This window comes from Oncorhynchus nerka, linkage group LG28 (assembly GCF_034236695.1).
Source record: "Oncorhynchus nerka isolate Pitt River linkage group LG28, Oner_Uvic_2.0, whole genome shotgun sequence".
Classification (NCBI taxonomy): Eukaryota; Metazoa; Chordata; class Actinopteri; order Salmoniformes; family Salmonidae; genus Oncorhynchus; species Oncorhynchus nerka.
Window position 1 is genome coordinate 43,993,877 of NC_088423.1, and position 21,796 is coordinate 44,015,672.

The 21,796-nt window shown below is 42.2% G+C and overlaps 1 protein-coding gene across 1 annotated transcript in view; it reads right to left on the reverse strand.

Moving 5' to 3' along the window:
* The window catches only part of LOC115113260 (enolase 4), a 36,517-nt gene extending 16,032 nt beyond the window's left edge, over positions 1-20,485 (reverse strand). Inside the window, exons 1-3 of the mRNA XM_029640729.2 lie at positions 20,031-20,485; positions 19,356-19,484; positions 9,425-9,624 (exon numbers count right to left, since the gene is read on the reverse strand). Of these exons, the coding sequence (XP_029496589.1) occupies positions 9,425-9,624; positions 19,356-19,484; positions 20,031-20,270 (569 nt within the window). The 5' untranslated portion in view covers positions 20,271-20,485. The remainder of the gene's footprint in view (positions 1-9,424; positions 9,625-19,355; positions 19,485-20,030) is intronic.
* Between the last annotated feature and the right edge of the window lie 1,311 nt (positions 20,486-21,796).

The window sequence follows — 21,796 nt, forward strand, 5'->3', positions numbered from 1 at the left end:
GGAGCATTGTATTTGAGAGAGCACAGCAAACTATGTTCTGTCTCTGCTATCACAAAGCCATCATACATTTCTTAAATGATTTCTGAATTAGGTACAGAGTAAACAAGCTTGCTTGATTGGCTATGTAAAAACAAAGCACAGGGTCTTATTTTCAGTTTATACATTTTAAACGTGTAGGCTAATATTTTTGGAGGCTGTCATGTAAAGCTGGGAAGAACAACTGAAAAGTATCGACACCGACAAAACCAACCACCTATCGTGAACATTTTTCTGATAGTGTTCATTACGAAAAATAGCCTATTCTGCCAGACACCTGGTTGAAACAGCTCTTATTTGCTCCCCCTTCACAGTAGAAGCCTGAAATAAGATTCTAAAGACTGTTGACATCTAGTGGGAACCTTATGAAGTGCAATATGACCCTATAGACACTGTATATTGGATAGGCAATGACTTGAAAAACTACAAACCTCAGATTTCCCACTTCCTGGTTGGATTTTTTTCTCTGGTTTTTGCGTGCCACATGAGTACTGTTATACTCACAGACATCATTCAAACAGTTTTAGAAACTTCTGAGTGTTTTCTATCCAAATATACTAATTATATGCATATTCTAGCATTTGGGCCTGAGTAGCAGGCAGTTTACTCTGGGAACCTTATTCATCCAAGCTACTCAATACTGCCCCCCAGTCCCAAAGAAGATTAAGAGGGTGTGAACGACTCTGAATAGGTGTAGACAAAAAATCAAATCAAATTCAAACTTTATTAGTCACATGCGCCGAATACAACATGTGTAGACCTTACCGTGTACATGTAGGTAGGGGTGAAGTGACTATGCATAGATAATAAACAGCAAGTAGCATCAGTGTAAAAAACAATGTAAATAGTCCGGTAGCCATTTGATTAATTGTTCAGCACTTTTATGGCTTGGGGGAAGAAGCTGTTAAGGAGCCTCTTGGACCTAGACTTGGTGCTCTGACACCGCTTGCCGTGTGGTAGTAGAGAAAACAGTCTTTGACTTGGGTGACTGGAATATTTGACAATTTTGGGGGCTTTCCTCTGACACCGCCTAGTATATAGGTCCTGGATGGCAGGAAACTTGGCCCCAGTGATGTACTGGGCCATACGCACTGCCCTCAGTAATGCCTTACGGTCAGTTGCTGAGCAGTTACCATACCAGGCGGTGATGCAACCGGTCAGGATGATATCGATGGTGCAGCTGTAGAACTTTTTGATGATCTGGGGACCCATGCCAAAACTTTTCAGTGTCCTGAGGGGGAAAAGGTGTTGTTGTGTCCTCTTCACGACTGTCTTGGTGTGTTTGGACAATGATAGTTCGTTGGTGATGTGGACACCAAGGAACATGAAACTCTTAACCAGCTCCACTACAGCCCCGTCGATATTAATGGGGGCCTGTTTGGCCCGCCTTTTCCTGTAGTCCACGATCAGCTCCTTTGACTTGCTCACATTTAGGGAGAGGTTGTTGTCTCTGACCTCCTCCCTATAGGCTGCCTCATCGTTGTTGGTGATTAGGCCTACCACTGTTGTGTTGTCAGCAAACCTAATGATGATGTTGAAGTCGTATTTGGCCATGCAGTCGTGGGTAAACAGGGAGCACAGGAGGGGACTAGTGTTGAGGATCAGCGTGGCAGATGTTTTGTTGCCTACCCTTACCACCTGATGGCGGCCCGTCAGGAAGTCCAGGATCCAGTTGCAGAGGGAGGTGTTTAGTCCCAGAGTCCTTAGCATAGTGATGAGCTTTGTGGACACTATGGTGCTGTACGCTGAGCTGTAGTCAATGAACAGCATTCTCACATAACGTGTTCCTTTTGTCCAGGTGGGAAAGGGAGCCTGTAGATCTATTGGGGCAGTATGTGAATTGAAGTGGGTATCTAAATTATCCGGGAGGATGCTGTTGATGTGAGCCATGACCAGAAGCACTTCATGGCTACCGACGTGAGTGCTACGAGATAATCATTTAGGCAGGTTACCTTCGCTTCCTTGGGCACAGGGACTATGGTGGTCTGCTTGAAACATGTAGTAGGTATTACAGACTCGGTCAGGGAGAGGTTGAAAATGTCAGTGAAGACACTTGCCAGTTAGCCCACGCCTGCTTTATGTACACGTCCTGGTAGTCCATCTGGCCCTGCGGCTTTGTGAATGTTGACCTGTTTAAAGGTCTTGCTCACATCGGCTACCGAGAGCGTTATCAAACAGTTGTCCAGAACAGCTTGTTGCTTGCCTCAAAGTGAGCATAAAAGGCATTTAGCTCGTCTGGTATGTTCGCGTCATCGAGCAACTTGCTGCTGGGTTCTCTTTGTAGTCCGTAATAGTTTTCAAGCCCTGCCACATCCAACGAGCGTCAGAGCCAGTGTTGTAAGATTCAATCTCAATCCTGTATTGACGCTTTGCTTGTTTGATGGTTCGTCTGAGGGCTTAGTGGGATTTCTTATAAGTGTCCGGATCAGTGTCCCGCTCCTTGAAAGCGGCAGCTCTAGCCTTTAGCTCGATGCAGATGTTACCTGTAATCCATGGCTTCGGGTTGGGATATGTACGTACGGTCACTATGGGGACGACATCGTCAATGCACTTAGTGATGAAGCCGACGGCTGAGGTGGTATAATCCTCAATGCCATTTGATGAATCCCGGGAACATATTCCAGTCTGTGCTAGCAAAACAGTCCTGTAGCGTAGCATCCGCGTCATCTGACCACTTCCATATTGAGCGAGTCACTGGTACTTCCTGCTTTAGTTTTTGCTTGTAAACAGGAATCAGGATTATTGTCAGATTTGCCAAATGGAGGGCATGGTCTAAAGTTTTTTCCCTCTGGTTGCACATGTGACATGCTGGTAAACATTTGGTAAAACTGATTTAAGTTTGCCTGCATTGAAGTCCCTGGCCACTAGGAGCGCCGCTTCTGGATGAGAATTTTCTTGTTTGCTTACGACCAGCATCGGTTTGTGGTGGTAAACAGGCGGCTACGAATAATATAGATAGTGTGGTCTACAGCTTATCACAAGGTACTCTACCACAGGCGAGCAATACCTTGAGACTTATTTAATATTAGACATCGCGCACCAGCTGTTATTGACAAATAGATACACACCCCCGCCCCTCGTCTTACCAGAAGTAGCTTCTCTGTCCTGCCAGTACATGTAAGATCCCGACAGCTCTATATACTATGTGTCGTCGTTCAGCCACGACTTGGTGAAACAAGATATTACCGTTTTTAATGTCACATTGGTAGTATAATCTTAGGTCATCCATTTTATTTTTCAATCATCGCACGTTGGCCAATAGAATGGATGGCAGTGGGAATTTACTCACTCGCCTACAAATTCTCAGAAGGTAGGCCTCCGCCTCCTTATTCTCAGTCTTTTCTTCAAGCAAATGACAGGGATTTGGGCCCATTCCCGAGAAAAAAGTATATCCTTCACGTCAGACTCGTTAAAGTACAAATCTTTTTCCAGTTTGAGGTGAGTGATCGCTGTTCTGATGTCCAGAAGTTATTTTCAGTCATAAGAGATGGTAGAAACAACATTATGTACAAAATAAGTTTAAAAAATAAGTTACAAACAACACAAAAAATGAACAAAATAGCAGTTGGTTGGGAGCACGTAAAAAGTCACCCCCCCGGCTCTGCAGTAGGTGTACCAAAATATTCAAGGGCCATTTTCTCAAAAGTGGGGTTACAAGTTTATCAATGTTCAAAGCAGAATTACTTTCCCATTGTTCCTCAACTGCATTGTATGATATACCGGCCCTGATTTCCACATCCACGGACGTTGGTTTTTGGTTCGGGCCAGACCAAATCTGAATCAATCATAGACTTCTAGCCTTGATTTAGAGCACACATAGACGTCTATAAATGACATATTTTCAACATTCATTCAGAACCAAAAATGACCATGATTTTAACAGCCGGAAAAATACGGATTTTAGACGCTTTAGACGCTCTTGTGGAAGTCTGTTTTTTGTTCTTGTTTATTTATTTTTGAGTATCTTTTGAGGCTTTTTGTGCTATACCTACCACCTTGTGGATTTACCTTTTTGTCTTGGAGGATTACCTTTGTTCTTGTGGAATTCCTTTTGAGGTTGTGGAGTTACATGTGTTCCTGAAGGACTTCACTTTTTACTACATTAAATACACCGTCTCAAGTACTGCTGTGTCTGCCTCATCTTCTGGGTTCTGCCGACTATTCGTGGTTCAGTTGGTTAAGTGACTGTTTCTCACTCCGGAGACCCGGGTTCGTAACCGGGTCCTGACAGAAAAAAACAGACTTCCACAAGAGCGTCCACCGGGATCAACAAGAGTTAACAGAATACTAGGGCTGGGTGCTAACATACAAACACAGAGCAAAGGACTGAGGAAAACAAAGGGTTTAAATACAATCAGGGGAAACGAGGCACAGGTGCAAATAATAATGGGGATCAAGGGAAAACAAAAGGTCAAAAGGCACAATGGGGGCATCTAGTGACCAAAAACCGGAACAACCCTGGCCAAATCCTGACAATTTGTATACAATAACATATGCAGTATTTCTCTATTATGCGTGGCAATACTTTGGAACAGACTTCCCAAATTAAATTCACTTGGAGCTAGCTGATTTCCTGGTGTTTTTAGTCTTTTATGTCCAACAATGAAAATTCAGAAAATGTTCCCCCCCAAAAATCAGGAGAACCCTGATATGCAGTATACAGTACATTCGGAAAGTATTTAGACAACTTGACTTTTTCCACATTTTCATACGTTACAACCAAATATTTTCCCTCATCAATCTACATACAATACCCCATAATGACAAAGCGAAGACAGGTTTTTAGAATTCTTTCAAAAAACAGAAATACCTTATTTACATACGTATTCAGACCCCTTGCTATGAGACTCAACATTTTGCTGTTTCCATTGATCATCCTTGAGATGTTTCTACAACTTGATTGGAGTCCACCTGTGGTAAATTCAATTGATTGTAAATGATTTGGAAAGGCACGCACCTATCTATATAAGGTCCCACAGTTGACAGTGCATGTCAGAGCAAGAATCAAGCCATGAGGTGAAAGGAATTGTCCGTAGAGCGCCGAGACAAGATTGTGTCGAGCCACAGATCTTGGGAAGGGTACCAAAACATTTCTGCAGTATTGAAGGTCACCAAGAACACAGTGGCCTCCATCATTCTTAAATGGAAGAAGTTTGGTACCACCAAGACTCTTCCTAGAGCTGGCTGCCCGGTCAAACTGAGCAATCAGGGGAGAAGGGCTTTTGTCACGGAGGTGACCAAGAACCCGATGGTCACTCTGACAGAGCTCCAGAGTTCCTCTGTGGAGATGGGAGAACCTTCCAGAAGGACAACCATATCTGCAGCATTCCACCAATCAGGCCTTTATGGTAGAGTGTCCAAACTGAAGCCACTCTTCAGTAAAAGACACATGACAGCCAGCTTGGAATTTGCCAAGATTGACCAGAGAAACAAGATTCTCTGCTTTGATGAAACCAAGATTGAAATCTTTGGCCTGAATGCCAAGCGTCACGTCTGGAGGAAACCTGAAAAGCCAGAGCCCAGACTTGAACAATAGATCTAACATCTCTGGAGACCTGAAAAATAGCTGTTCAGCGACGCTCCCCATCCAAACTGAAAGAGTTTGAGAGGATCTGCAGAGAAGAATTCCCAAAATCAGGTGTGCCAAGCTTGTAGCGTCATACCCAAGAATACTTGAGGTTGTAATCACTGCCAAAGGTGCTTCAACAAAGTACTGAGTAAATGGTCTGAATAGTTTTGTAAATGTGATATTTCATTTTTTATTTAAAAAAAATACTTTTGCAAACATTGCTGAAAACCTGTTTTTGCTTTATCATTATGGGTTATTGTGTATTGATTGATGAGGGTAAACAATGATTTAATCCATTTTAGAATAAGGCTGTAACGTAACAAAATGTGGAAGAAGTCAAGGGTTCTGAATACTTTCCAAATGCACTGTATACACTGAGTGTACAAAACATTAGGGACACCTGCTCTTTCCATGACATAGACTGACCTGTTGGATCCAGGTTAAAGCTATGATCCCTTATTGATGTCACCCGTGTAGATGAAGGGGAGGAGACAGATTAAAGAAGGATTTTTAAGCCTTGAGACAATTGAGACATGGATTGTTTATTTGTGCCATTCAGTGAATGAAGAACATTTATTTTAAGTGCCTTTGAACGGGGTATGGTAGTAGGTAGCAGGCGCACCGGTTTGAGTGTGTCAAGAACTGCAATGTTGCTGGGCTTTTCACACTCAACATTTTGCAGTGTGTATCAAGAATGGTCACCACCCAAAGGACATCCAGCCAACATGACACAACTGTGGGAAGCCTTAGAGTCAACATGAACCAGCATCCCTGTGGAATGCTTTTGACATCTTGTAGAGCATACCCCAACAAAGTTAGGCTGTTCTGAGGCCAAAAGGGGTTGCAACTCAATATTAGAAAGGTTTTTCTAATGTTTTGTACACTCAGTGTAAACCAAATCAAGACTTTTTCAGAAACAACCCAGCTGAAATGTGTATGACTTCATGTTTGTGTCACTAACGCAATACCCTTTAGGCAAGGGTATCTAATTTGATATTGCAGCTCTGCCAAGAGGAGAGAACGACAGCAGTTCAGCAGAAGACAATAGCATGCTAGGCTTTGGCATCTTGGCACAGTATGCGCCGGGGGCAGGGGTAAAGCTAAGCAGTGACCCCTCCTCCCTCTAACCTAGTGCCCTTGTGACTCCCCAGGGATGCCAATCTCTGTGAGATCATATTATGTGATCATTACAGCTTGGAGAAGTGCCATGCCTTTCAAATAATATAATATGCATGCACTGTTAGACAAGTATTGGCATTACAAGCTATGCCATCTAACTTGAGGAGAAAAATATGAAAAATATTCCTCTAAGACAACTGGAATTTGCCTTTTTTTCAGTTAAGAACAAATTCGTATTTACAATGACAGCCTACACCAGCGAAACCCAGACGACGCAGGGCCAATTGTGCGCCGCCCTATGGGATCACAGCTGGTTGTGATACAGCCTGGAATCTAACCAGGGTGTCTGTAGTGACGCCTCTAGCACTGATGCAGTGCCTTAGACCGTGGCGTGACTTGGGAGGCATCAGGATTTGCTGGATGGAGATTCAAGTTCTTTATCATTTAATACATTTGTCTGGGAACATTTATCAGACATTTTATATATTTCACTAGGATTTAGCACAAGCTAGAACAGGCAAACCGGTTTAATTTAATGTATTTCATTAATTCATTTTGATTGTTATTAATCTGTTGTTATTAATCTAGTGTTGTCTTTTCTATAAAATAACTACAATAATATAGTTAATTAACTAGAAGATACTCTTAAAATGTTGCAGCTGTGATATACTATTTAATTACATTAGATACAGGCCTCCCGGGTGGCGCAGTGGTTAAAGGCGCTGTACTGCAGCGCCAGCTGTGCCATCAGAGACTCTGTCGTAACCGGCCGTGACCGGGAGGTCCATGGGGCGACGCACAATTTCCCTAGCGTCGTCTGGGTTAGGGAGGGCTTGGTCGGTAGGGATGTCCTTGTCTCATCGTGCACCAGTGACTCCTGTGGCGTGCCGTGCACTAACCAAGGTTGCCAGGTGCACGGTGTTTCCTCCGGCACATTGGTGCGGCTGGCTTCTGGGTTGGATGCGTGCTGTGTTAAGAAGCAGTGCGGCTAGGTTGGGTTGTGTATCGGAGGACGCATTACTACTTTCAACCTTCGTCTCTCACGAGCCCGTACGGGAGTTGTAGTGATGAGACAAGATAGTAGCTACTACAACAATTGGACACCATGAAAAAGGGGTAATTTTTTTATTTTTTACATTAGATACTTTGTGGACACCAAATAGTTTAGGCTCCATTGAATCAATGCATTTCCTTAAGTCTAGACCACAAGGCCGGGCAGAATCCAGCCCCTGACACATCTTTCCGTTGACACGTGCAATGATTTGTGTTGTCAAATAATTTTGGACCGCTTCCATATCGCCCCTGACTGCTAAAGTACTGCCAATACACACACACTCCTCCCAGACCTACACAATTCTACCGGACCGAAACTTTAAACATGTAGGCTAAATGTTCATGCCAAGTTTCTGTTCTAACAGGTCATTGCTGAAAATGTAATCTTTATAAAATAAAGGATTCGCACGCGGACCATAGGACACACAGCGAGTATAAATAAGTAAACAGCTGAGTCATCTACTTTATGGAATTACAGCCCGATGCACTTGCATTGGGTGAATGCAATGTCAATTGCTCTGCTTTCGTGTGTCCTGTTTACAGCCCGCTGAGGGAAAGTGTACAGACAGCTTGGATTTTGGCATCTAGGCTACTAAAATGTTGCAGTCTGGCTTCATTCTTTTAAAGCTTGACAACGAATAACCAATAACCAACAACCAACCCAGGCCTATTACAGGAACATTTGAGCAGTGGCCTAGGTTGGCTACTCAACTACAAGACATATTGAGCGCACCATACAGCAATGCTGCATTCAACCTATGATTGCTATGATTCATTCAACACTGACCTTGACTTAATTTAACCCTCCTGTTGTGTTCGTTTCATGTTAATTAATGATGTGTTCCCGTTCCAAAATGACCGCCCCATTATAGTTGATTATAAATCCATAGTAATACATATATTATCACTTAATGTTGTGTTAGATCTTTTTATCAACTTACGTTCTTGTGAACATTACAAGTTTTGAACTTCTATTAGCTATTTATAGCCTGTAGGCCTCATTGACCTGAGCTCATACAACTCATTTTTTGAGTAAAAAAAAGCATAATGTATGGATTATTTTGACTACAACAGATACTCAGAATGAAACATATTGTGCTATTTGTCACAGGTTCCTGTGGAGGTTGCCATTAAAGAGTGAGGTGTGTGTGCGCTCAAACACACTTGCATGTGGGGGTCTGGGAGAGGAAGTGTGTCCTTCTGATGAATGGGCATGTGCCTGAACTCAATTTTATACACTAATTGTAGTCTCACTCGTTCATTTCTAATGACCGGTCCGGGAACACCGCTGGTGTACAAAAGTTAAATAAAACACCCAAAATGTTGTGAAAATCACCCAAATGTAGTTTGTGTGTTCAGGTTCCCTGAGTGGACAAAGTAATGGAACCTTAGGACAATCAATTTTCAAAACTTGTAAATCGGTTCAAATCTACAGCAGGAGGGTTATTATTATACCTGGGGGTATTTCAGCAAGGTTGTTTTTATAGTTATTAGTTACATATCCAACCATGTAAAAAATATATATTATTTCTGCACTCTGCGAATAATATCTGATAATCATTCATCACCAATATCATGACTTTCAGTATTGACAACTACTGGTTTCACAAACATATCTGTGCACAGAGCTCTAGAGAGGATGCGTACCTAAGTATTTTATCCACTCCTGTCTGGTCGCAGGGATCAGAGCCCTTTAGGATTGTGTTCAGTGATTCATGGATCCAGTGGAGAGCGGCCATCACAGAATCCCTCCTCTTATCATTGTTGATATTGGTCACAACACTTGGGTCCTGGAAACTGTTGTCGAGGACCTCCCTGTGGCTTGATATCACCGCAGAACATGTTGTCTAAACACAAAGACAAGAGGGAGGAGGGTTTTAGCAAGAAAAAGCAGTGGGTGGACAATGTGAGGCAAAACCTACTATGATGCCTTTTAGAAGAATGATGATGCTGTCTGCTACATAATCTACTATAGTCCTATGAATACCATGATACAGTGCCTTGAAAAAGTATTCATCCCCCTTGGTGTTTTTCCTATGTTGTTGCATTACAACCTGTAATTAAAATACATTTTATTTGGATTTCATGTAATGGGCATACAAAAAAATAGTCCAAATTGGTGAAATTCAAAAAAAATACTTGTTTCAAAAAATTCTAAAAAATAAAAAATGTTAAAGTGGTGCATGCATATGTATTCACCCCTTTTGCTACAAAGCCCCTAAATAAGATCTGGTGCAACCAATTACCTTCAGAAGACACATAATTAGTTAAATAAAGTCCACCTGTGTGCAATCTAAGTGTCTCATGATCTGTCAAATGATCTCAGTGTATATATACACCTGTTCTGAAAGGCCCCAGAGTCTGCAACACCACTAAGCAAGGGGCACCACCAATCAAGCGGCACCACGAAGACCAAGGAGCTCTCCAAACAGGTCAGGGACAAAGTTGTGGAGAAGTACAGATCAGGGTTGGGTTGTAAAAAAATATCAGAAACTTTGAACATCCCACGGGGCACCATTAAATCCATTATTAAAAAATTGAAAGAATATGGCATCACAACAAACCTTCCAAGACGTCCACCAAAACTCATGGACCAGGCAAGGAGGGCAGTAATCATAGAGGCAACAAAAAGACCAAAGATAACCCTGAAGGAGCTGCAATGCTCCACAGCGGAGATTGGAGTATCTGTCCATAGGCCCAATTTAAGCCGGACACTCCACAGAGTGGCCAGAAAAAAAGCCATTACTTATAGACAAAATAAGCAAACACGTTTGACGCATGGTGGTGGCAGCATCATGCTGTTGGGATGTTTTTCCATCGGTAGGGACTGGGAAACTGGTCAGAATTGAAGGAATGATGGATGATGCTAAATACAGGGAAATTCTTGAGGGAAACCTGATTCAGTCTTCCAGAGATTGGGACGGAGGTTCACCTTCCAGCAGGACATTGACCCTAAGCATACTGCTAAAGCAACACTTGAGTGGTTTAAGGGGAGACATTTAAATGTCTTGGAATGGCCTAGTCAAAGCCCAGACCTCAATCCAATTGAGAATCTGTGGTATGACTTAAAGATTGCTGTACACCAGCAGAACCCATTCAACTTGAAGGAGCTGGAGCAGTTTTGCCCTGAAGAATGGGCAAAAATACCAATGGCTAGATGTGCCAATCTTATAGACATTTTTTTTAATTTCACCTTTATTTAAACAGGTAGGCCAGTTGAGAACAAGTTATCATTTACAACTGCGACCTGGCCAAGATAAAGCATAGCAGTGCGACAAAAACATCAACACAGAGTTACACATAAACAAACGTACAGTCAATAACACAAAAGAAAAGAAAAATAGAAAAATCTATGTACAGTGTGTGCAAATGAAGAAGGTAGTCAATAAATAGGCTATAGAGGCGAAATAATTACAATTTAGCATTAATACTGGAGTGAAATATGTGCAGATGATGATGTGCAAGAAGAGATACCGGGGTGCAAAAGAGCAAGAGGGTAAGTAATAATATGGGGATGAGGTAGTCGGGTGTGCTATTTACAGATTGGTTGTGTACAGGTACAGTGATCGATAAGCTGCTCTGACAGCTGATGCTTAAATTGATGCTGATGCTTAAAGATCGATAACATCCCAACATATAAGACCCTAGTTTCAGAGATTTTTGCAATTCGTCCCAGTCATTGGCAGCAGAGAACTGGAAGGAAAGGCGACCAAAGTACGTGTTGGCTTTGGGGATGACCAGTGCAATATACCTTCTAGAGTTGGTGCTACGGGTGGGTGTTGCTATGGTGACCAGTGAGCTGAGATAAGGCGGGGCTTTACCTATCAAATACTTATAGATTACCTGGAGCCAGTGGGTTTGGCAACGGATATGTAGTGAGGGCAGCCAACGAGAGAATAGAGGTCGCAGTGGTGGGTAGTATATGGGGCTTTGGTGACAAAACGGATGGCACTGTGATAGACTACATCCAGTTTGCTGAGTAGAGTGTGGGGGGCTATTTTGTAAATGACATCGCCGAAGTCGAGGATCGGTAGGATAGTCAGTTTTATGAGTGTATGTTTGGCAGCATGAGTGAAGGAGGCTTTGTTGCGAAATAAGAAGCCGATTCTAGATTTCATTTGGGATTGGAGATGCTTAATGTGAGTCTAGAAGGAGAGTTTACAGTCTAACCAGACACCTAGGTATTTGCAGTTGTCCACATATTCTAGGTCAGAACCGTCCAGAGTAGTGACGCTAGCCGGGCGGGAGGGTGCGGGCAGCAATCGGTTGAAGAGCATGCACTTAGTTTAGGCCACGGAAGGAGTGTTGTATGGCGTTGAAGCTCGTTTGGATGTTTGTTAGCACAGTGTCCAAAGAAGGACCAGATGTATACAGAATGGTGTCGTCTGCGTAGAGGTGGATCAGAGAATCACCCGCAGAGAGAGCGACATCATTGATATATACAGAGAAAAGAGTCAGCCCGAGAATTGAGCTCTGTGGCACCCCCATAGAAACTGCCAGAGGTCCGGACAACAGGCCCTCCGATTTGACACACTGAACTCTGTCTGAGAAGTAGTTGGTGAACCAGGCGAGGCAGTCTTTTGACAACCAAGGCTATTGAGTCTGCCGATAAGAATGAGGTGATTGACAGAGTCAAAAGCCTTGGCCAGATCGATGAAGACGGCTGCACAGTACTGTCTTTTATCGATGGCGGTTATGATATCGTTTAGGACCTTGAGCGTGGCTGAGGTGCGTCCATGACCAGCTCGGAAACCAGATTGCATAGTGGAGAAGGTACGGTGGGATTCGAAAGGGTCTGATCTGATCTGTTTATTAACTTGGCTTTCGAAGATTTTAGAAAGGCAAGGCAGGATGGATATATGTCTATAAAAGTTTGGGTCTAAGGTGTCTCCCCCTTTGAAGAGGGGGATGACCGCGGCAGCTTTCCAATCTTTGGGGATCCCAGATGATACGAAAGAGAGGTTGAATAGGCTAATAATATGGGTTGCAACAATTTTGGCGGATAATTTTAGAAAGAGAGGGTCCAGATTGTCTAGCCCAGCTGATTTGTAGGGATCCAGATTTTGCAGCTATTTCAGAACATCAGCTGTTTGGATTTGGGTCAAGGAGAAGGGGGGGGTGGCAAGTTGCTGCAAGGGGTGCTGAGGTGTTGGTCGGGGTAGGTGGAAAGCATGGCCAGCCGTGGAAAAATGCTTATTGAAATGATCGATTATCGGGGCTATTCGATGCTAATGCAGAACCCCACAGGATGTTTTTGTGCTGGTCAAGGGCAGTCAAGTCTGAGGTGAACCAAGGGCTATATATGTTCTTAGTTCTACATTTTTTGAATGAGGAATGCTTATTTAAGATGGAGAGGAAAGCACTTTTGAAGAGCAACCAGGCATCCTCTTCTGATGGGATGAGGTCAATATCCTTCCAAGATACCCGAGCCAGGTTGGTTAGAAAGGCCTGCTCGCTGAAGTGTTTTAGGGAGTGTTTGACAGTGATGAGGGGTGATCGTTTGACCGCGGGACCCATTACGCACGCAGGCAATGGGGCAGTGATCGCTGAGATCCTGGAGACAGCAGAGGTGTATTTAGAGGACAGGTTGGTCAGGATGATATCTAAGAGGGTGCCCATGGTTACGGATTTTGGGTTGAACCTGGTATGTTCCTTGATCATTTGTGTGAGATGAGGGCATCTAGCTTAGATTGTAGGACGGCCAGGGTGTTAAGAAAGACCCAGTTTAGGTCACCTAACAGTACGAACTCTGAAGATAGATGGGGGGCGATCAATTCACATATGGTGTCCAGGGCACAGCTGGGGGCTGAAGGGGGTCTATAACAAGCGGCAATGGTGAGAGACTTGTTTCTGGAAAGGTGGATTTTTAAAAGAAGAAGCTAGAATTGCTTTTCACAGACCTGGATAGTATGACAGAACTATGCAGGCTATCTCTGCAGTAGATTGCAACTCCACCCCCTTTGGCAGTTCTATCTTGTCTGAAAATGTTATAGTTATGGATGGAAATTTCAGGATTTTTGGTGGCCTTCCTAAGCCAGGATTCAGACACAGCTAGGACATCCGGGTTGGCGGAGTGTGCTAAAGCAGTGAATAAAATACAGTTAGGGAGAAGTCTTCTAATGTTAACATGCATGAAACCAATGCTTTTACAGTTATAGAAGTCAACAAATGAGAGCGTCTGGAGAATGGGAGTGATGCTGAGGGCTGGAAGGCCTGGGTTAACCTCTACATCACCAGAAGAACAGAAAAGGAGTAGGATAAGAGTATGGCTAAAGGCTAAAAGAACTGGTCGTCTAGTGCGTTCGGAACAGAGAGTTCCGTTAGCAGACAGGGGCTAGCAGCAGGCTAGCAGATGGGCCTCAGGGGGATGTCGCAACGGGGGAGCCTGTTGAAACCCCCTCGGATGGTTACGTCGGCAGACCAGTCATGATGGATCGACGGGGCTCCGTGTCGGCAGAAAAGGGTCCAGGCCAATTGGCAAAAGAGGTAATTGAAGCCCAGGAATTGCTTGATAGATCTCTTCGGCTAGCCGGGAGAAAAGTAGTCCGATATGCTCTGGGTTGATATCGTACTGTGCAGGCTGGCAGGAGTTTACCGGGCTGAAGCTGGCAGATGTCCCAGTTAACGGTGATGGCAAACTAGCAGTGGCTAAATGACGACTAGCTAGTAGCTAGTCAGCTGGCTAGCTTCTGAAGGGGGTTACGGTTCTAAAGTATAAAAAATTGCAGATCTATACCGCATTGGGTGAGGCGGGTTGCAGTCCGTAGAAGGAAAAATTTGAAGAAAAATATATACGAAGAAAGAAACAATATATATAAGGGACGGGGACAAGACATACCCCAATAGACTTGCAGCTGTAATTGCTGAAAAAGGTGGCTCTACAAAGTATTGACTTTGGGGGGGTGAATAGTTATGCACTCTCAAGTTCTTCGTTTTTTTGTCTTATTTCTTGTTTGTTTCACAATAAAACATATTTTGCATCTTCAAAGTGGTAGGCATGTTGTGTAAATCAAATGATACCAGCCCCCCAAAAATCTATTTTTTAATTCCAAGTTGTAAGGCAACAAAATAGGTTGAATGCCAAGAAGGGTGAATACTCCTCGCAAGCCACCGTATACAGTAATGGTCTGTAACAAGTTTTACCATAATAAACAGAGACTTTACTCAATCCTTGTGCGAACATCACATGGAAACCATAAAGTTCTGAATGTCACTTCCATAGAGATATCCCCCCAAAATTTGACTATGGTCACACCTCCAATACCAACTAATTATATCATACGTCTATTCATGTGAGGGGGGATTCCGACCCGAGTTAAGTGTGCATAAATGGAACATAATTCACCTTTTATGCACTTTTATCTCTATGCATATTCTGACTTTGAGTTTAAGCATGAGAAAAGCATGCTATCACAATCATATATCATTCATTTGGGGTGGAGAGCAAAGAAATGTGTGGCGGAGGTGTCTACAGATACGCCATAATCTGACCTTGACTTAAGTCCCTCATAATGCCTCCACCTTTACACAATGAATAAGGTCGAGCAACCTGTCAGTTCCAAGTGGAACAACATCTACTTCATTTTTTAATTTAGAAAGAACACCATTCTCCATGAACTGTAATTTACAAATTGATAACAGCTCTTGATAAGAGCTAGGTAAATGAGTAAGCCGTTTGGATAATGGGATTGTAAATATAAATGACAATTGTTTTAGATCTATTTTAGGCCTATCTTATGATAGCTGGAAACAAATGTGAAACCAGTCATATAGCAGCCAACTGAAGCATATCAACATATTACCTTTTGCACAGTGAATTTTATGAAATGCTGGACTTATAACTTGCAAAGATGAAATTTGGAGACACAAGCTATAGGCTTCTGTAGCCATGCGCAAATGACCGTATAGCGCCAAATCTACCGAGTTTATTTATAATTTCTAGAATGTTTAAATTATATGCCCAGACTTTTTACTGTATGCTTTACAATTTGTATAGTGTTAAATATGAACCACTATCGGTAGCCACCGTCAGTTCTACCCACATACATTTATAACTGTCACTTTAGTTTCCTTACATTTTGCATCATTCCATTACATCGTTAGTTTACCTTTCTTTCCTCTGTTACGTTTGTGTGGTAGTTCCTGAGGATCGCTAGCAACAGTGGATCATATTAGACTAACATATTACAAATTGTGCAATAATTTGGGACATGTAGCCTATTTGAATCATTATAAAACGCAGACCATACATAGCAGTTTAAACCTGCAGCCTGGGGTACTCAATTCACGACGACTGGACTATTATCATCACAGTTCCGTGATTAGAGAGGATTATTAGGGTAGATTTATAGGACTACTGTTCAAGCTCTCTTGTACACTTTTATCACCGTCCAATATTTCATGGATTTAACTGTTTAAAATATGGCAACTTTCAGGATGAATCGAAACACCGTTTTTTGATTCACCAATTTATTTTGTGCATAAAGGCTGTCCAAACCTGTTTTTTATTATTATTCATAAATACTTTCCTAACCCTAAATAATATAGATCAGAGTATTTTTAAATCTACCAGTTGGTGCTGAAAAGGAGACGAATATGAGTGTATTTACGGATTCATGGCTTTTCCTAATATGATCCCTAAAATTCTGAACTGTTCTCTCCATATATTCTAGTGAGTCTTTCGGGAAAAAAAGTTATAATTAAAAGCTACACCAAATTTAGATAATTTAGGCTTTAGATAAATGTACTGAAAACCCTATTGAATGAAAACTCCATGAGAACATCTGTTGTCCGGTAAGCGGGTAAGAGTTTTCAGCAGTTCAATTACATGTATACAGCATGTGCAAGGGAACCACACCTGCAAAGCCCTTTACACACACCTACACAAGGGTAAGTCTGAATACCAACTACTAAGAAGTATGAAGGAAAGGCACATGAAAGGCATACATTTCCTAAGTCTGAATCGGGCCCAATGTCAACAAACAGATTTGTTTTGGTTCGATTAGGGGGAAAAGATTTAGAAATTTAACCAGAGTGTCACAGTGTAATAAGTCAAACAAAAACAGCATCCGTCAAAAGCATTGCACCCTGACTGAGTTAACATGGCTCAAGGTGTGAAACAATTCAAATGTTGCACTGAGGGAAAACAGTGAAATAAAGGTTTGTTTGGATTTGTGCCTCCCTCTGCCTCGGCTGCCATCTTAGAGTGGTCCCAGACTGTGATGAGCACTGAGGCAGGCAGCGCTAACACAGGCACCTCCCACTGACCTGAAGCCAGCAGCGTAGTTAGAAGGTGGAATATCTGAGTTAATTATCCACTCTCTTCTTTCTCTCTCTCTCTCCCTTTAGGTTCAACCACTAGCCTCACTGTTCCCTGTCATGGCAGACTACCATCAGCCATCTCATGGTATCTGCCAAGTGGGCATGGTAATAATCCAAGAGCATCACTCTAAAGGCTGCTAAATCCACTACTCTGTCCCTTTGGCCGAAAATGTTCTCTGTCGACTGTGAGAGAGGTTTCCTGTGTCGAATCTATACTGAACAAAAATATAAACACAACATGTAAAGTGTTGGTCCCATGAGCTAAAATAAAAGATCACAGAAATGTTCCATACACACACAAAGCCTATTTCTCTCAAATTTTGACTTACTCCCTCACTAACTTTAAGCACCATCTGTCAGAGCAGCTCACAGATCACTGCACCTGTACATAGCCCATCTGTAAATAGCCCATCCAACTACCTCATCCCCATACTGTTATTTATTTTGCTCCTTTGCACCCCAGTATCTCCACTTGCACATTCATCTTCTGCACATATATCACTCCAGTGTTTAATTGCTATATTGTAATTATTTCGCCACTATGGCCTATTTATTACCTACCGCCCTTATCCTACCTCATTTGCACACACTGTATATAGACCTTTCCATTTGTATTATTGACTGTATGTTTGTTTATTCCATGTGTAACTCTGTTTTGTTGTTTGTGTCGCTTTGCTTTATATTGGCCAGGTCGCGGTTGTAAATGAGAACTTGTTCTCAACTAGCCTACCTGGTTAAATAAAGGTTAAATAAAAAATTAATTTAAAAAAGTGTGCAATTGGCATGCTGACTGCAGGAATGTCCAACGGAGCTGTTTCCAGGTAATTGAATGTTAATTTCTCTACCATAAGCCGCATTCAACATTGTTTTAGAGAATTTGTCAGTCCATCAAACCGGCCTCACAATAGCAGACCACGTGTAACCACGCCAGCCCAAGGATCGTCTGAGGGGGAAGGGGGTGCTGAGGAGTATTTCCTGTCTGTAATAAAGCTATTTTGTGGAGAAAAACTACTTTTGAATGGCCGAGGCTGGCTCCCCAGTGGGTGGGCCTATGCCCTCCCAGGCCCACCTGGCTGCACCCCCTGCCCAGTCATGTGAAATCAATAGATTAGGGCCTCATTTATTTATTTAAATTGACTGATTTCCTTCTATGAACTGTAACTCAGTAAAATCTTTGATATTGTTCAGTGTAAAACTGCTGGCCTCAGCACCGTCGGATGTAAATGAATGCCCAGGCATTGTAGAGGCGACTGTTTAGTAAAAACTGATAGTTCATGATTATGTTTCTTTGCCCAGACTAAAATACTGAAAAACTGAAATGGCAAGGGGCAGTGGTTGTCCTCTGATGACTACCCTCCAAGCCTGCACGTTTCCCCAGCTGCATCTTCACATTAGATCTCCTTGAATGGCTGAAGAGCCCAGATACTGTCATGTCAAACATGACCATACTGGTAATTCCAGTTGAAAACCTTATGAGTCAACAATGCCCCACTTGATAGCAACAAATACATTTGATTGAATATCCATAATATGACAGATGAAAAAACTTTCTGGAATTGTGCTAGAAATTAGGTTACATTACGAACCTACTGCCAGTGGTGTAAAGTACTTAAGTAAAAAATATTTGGAACTACTACTTGGGAGGGTATCTGTACTTTACTATTTATATTTTTGACAACTTTTACTTTTACTTCACTACATTCCTAATGCCAATGATGTCATTTTTACTCCATACATTTTCCCTGACACCCAAAAGTACTCGTTACATTTTGAATGCTTCAAATTATCTGGCTGACTGACTAAACACATGCTTCATTTGTAAATTATGTCTGAGTGTTGGAGCATGCCTAAAAACAAAAAAATGGTGCCATCTGGTTTGCTTAATATAAGGAATTTGAAAAGATTTATACTTTTACTTTTTACCTAAGTATATTACGTTTGAAACTTAAGTATATTTAAAACCAAATACTTTTAGACTTTTACTCAAGTAGGATTTTACTGGGTTACTTTCACTTTTACCCGAGTCATTTTCTATTAAGGTATCTTTACTTTTACTCGTGTATGATGATTGGGTACTTTTTCCCCCACTGCCTATTGCAACCTCTACATATATTGATCACAGATTTGGCTATATGAATTGAATATTTGGGAAGTGAGTGGGCAACTTCAATTTCCAACAAGGAGAAGATGCACAAAACTGAAAAGAACCTGGTACAAGGAAAATGGAGCTCGCTAGCTAGCTTGCTCATGAACTTACCTTTTCTTCGTTTTTGATGATGCAGAGGACCTGTGCCTGGAGGGATAGTTGACCCTTTCCATCATACATTTCTTTCCCCAATAGTCTGCTTATCACAGGTGGCGATGACAATTTTGAGAAGTAATTTGCCTAGAACATTTCATAAAACGTTTAATAATCACAGCAGAAAGAAACAACAACCTGGATATTGGGACCACACCAGCCGGTACACTGCAGTGCCACAGCCCAGCAGGATTACTGATTCAATTAGGCCTAAACAAGGGCATGATTTGGTCATCAGTGCTCAGTAACACTAGTGCTCGACTTGAGCCAAAACTAGCTAACGTTAGATAGCTGTTTTTTGTTTACATGGTAAACTAAGACTAAATAACGTTCCCCTTGAGTCAGCTACAGAAGCTAATTTAGCCAACTAAACTCCACGATTTACGATGGAGTTGTGCAGCCACTACTAGGGAGGACTGGAGCTTAGACATTACATACAATTTATTTTTTATTAAAATAAAATAAAAATAAACGAATTTCAGCACCCAAATACTTGCCCGCATTTACACATGACCTCTGGCTCCAGTAAGTTAGCTGATTAACTTAACATTGGCTTAGCAAACTAGCTAGATAGAAAGCATGACAATATGATGGTCAGCAGTTCAGGAATCAATGAATCATTGTCAATCATACCAGGTAACCATAAATATCCTCGGGCTTATCAAAGAACATGTCGTTCAGGACACCCTCCATCTTCTGTGGGACGCCGTTTGCCCTATAATATTCTGCAGCTTTAATTTTTAAATCATAAAACTCCTGCTCTTCTTTGGAGACACGACTGTTACAATTTATAAAGCCTTTATAAGACATAGCTATAACGTTCTGTCGGAGTGTTTGTAGAGAAAATAAGGCTTGTATTCGCAGTCGCCACATCCAGAGAAACGAGCTACCGACAGTACTGCATGCAGCTACTGTTCACTTACATAGCTACTACACCAAGCAAACTGTCAACAGAGCCGTGTCTTTGTGTACAATACTGGTCGCTTAGCAACTTAAATGTGACAAACTTACTACATTGAATTATATCATTTACATGTTTCATCAGAGAGAAAAGAACGTAACACGATCGTTAGGAAACATATCTGGTTACATTTTCATCTATAACCTGAACTATGAATACGTGGAGAGAAATCGCTGGTGGGCATTTAAGCCCGGAACAGCGCCTGACAGGCAGCTTTGTATTCCAGGCTGCGTGCTGCCCCAAGACCAGCGGAGGAATAACGAGTCAAGGAACAATGCGCTATCAAGCCACAAACAGCCAGAATCCTGAAGCCTAGAGGGGGGAAAAAATAGTTAGCTAACATATTTCTAAATTGAGGCAACTTTATACTGATATGTCACAGATATTATATCAGACTGATTTGTTGTAGATTAACCATATTTGTGTGCTTTTCGGTAGCTTGCTTGCTAGCAGGGCTGCTAGTCTTGTGAGCCAGGGTTTCACAAAATTGGTCCTGCCTTCTCGGGTTTTTGCCTTAGCAGTGCTAAGTTAGCACTACACAGTTGATTCAAATAACCAAAGCTTGATGATGAGTTGGTTCTTTGAATCATCTGTCCACTGCTAGGGACAATAACAAAATGTGCACCCACGGGGGGCCCTAGGACGCAGTTTTTGGAACTAGCTAGGTAGTCTTGCTAGCTAGTTAGCTACCTAGTTATCTATGCTGGTTGTTAGCTTGCATAACTGATCTGTATAATTATAAACAGACAGACAACATACAGCGCTCCATTTCTGACAGGCTGATCAGATTCGCTTTTAGTCTCAGAGCTTGATCAGATTGTAGGCTGTTTCATGAGCAAAGCTCCTTGCAGGCAAATAAGCAGTCAACGTGCCTTATAGGCTAATGCATATGATCCAGTGGGTGAGCGCTATTCCTGGCAGGCTGATCAGATTCAATAGCAGCCTCAGAAGCTGATAAATCAAGATGCTGCAGGCTGTTTCATGAGCAAAACTCATTGCAGGTATATTAGCAGTCAAAGTGCCTTTTAGGCCTACTGAAAATAATTATACTTTTAAGAAATACTACGAAGACCTCTACACTTCCCAATCAAGCGATGATCTATCAGAGATCGACTCCTTTCTCTCCACTCTAAATCTCCCATGCCTGTCAGAGGAAGACAGAGAGCGCCTGAGTGAACAGTTCTCAGTTCCTGAATTGTTGGAGGCCATTAAATCCTTACCTTCTAATAAATCTCCCGGGGAGGATGGCTTCACTCCAGAGTTCTATAAATAATTTAGGGAGCTGTTGGTCCCCTACCTTATGGATGTACTTTAAAAAAAGCCGGGGAAGACAACTGCTTTCCAGAATCTTTCTCTCAAGCAGTGATTACTGTAATCCACAAGAAAGGGAAAAACCCGCTAAAAAGTGTGCCTCCTATAGACCAATCTCTCTCCTTAA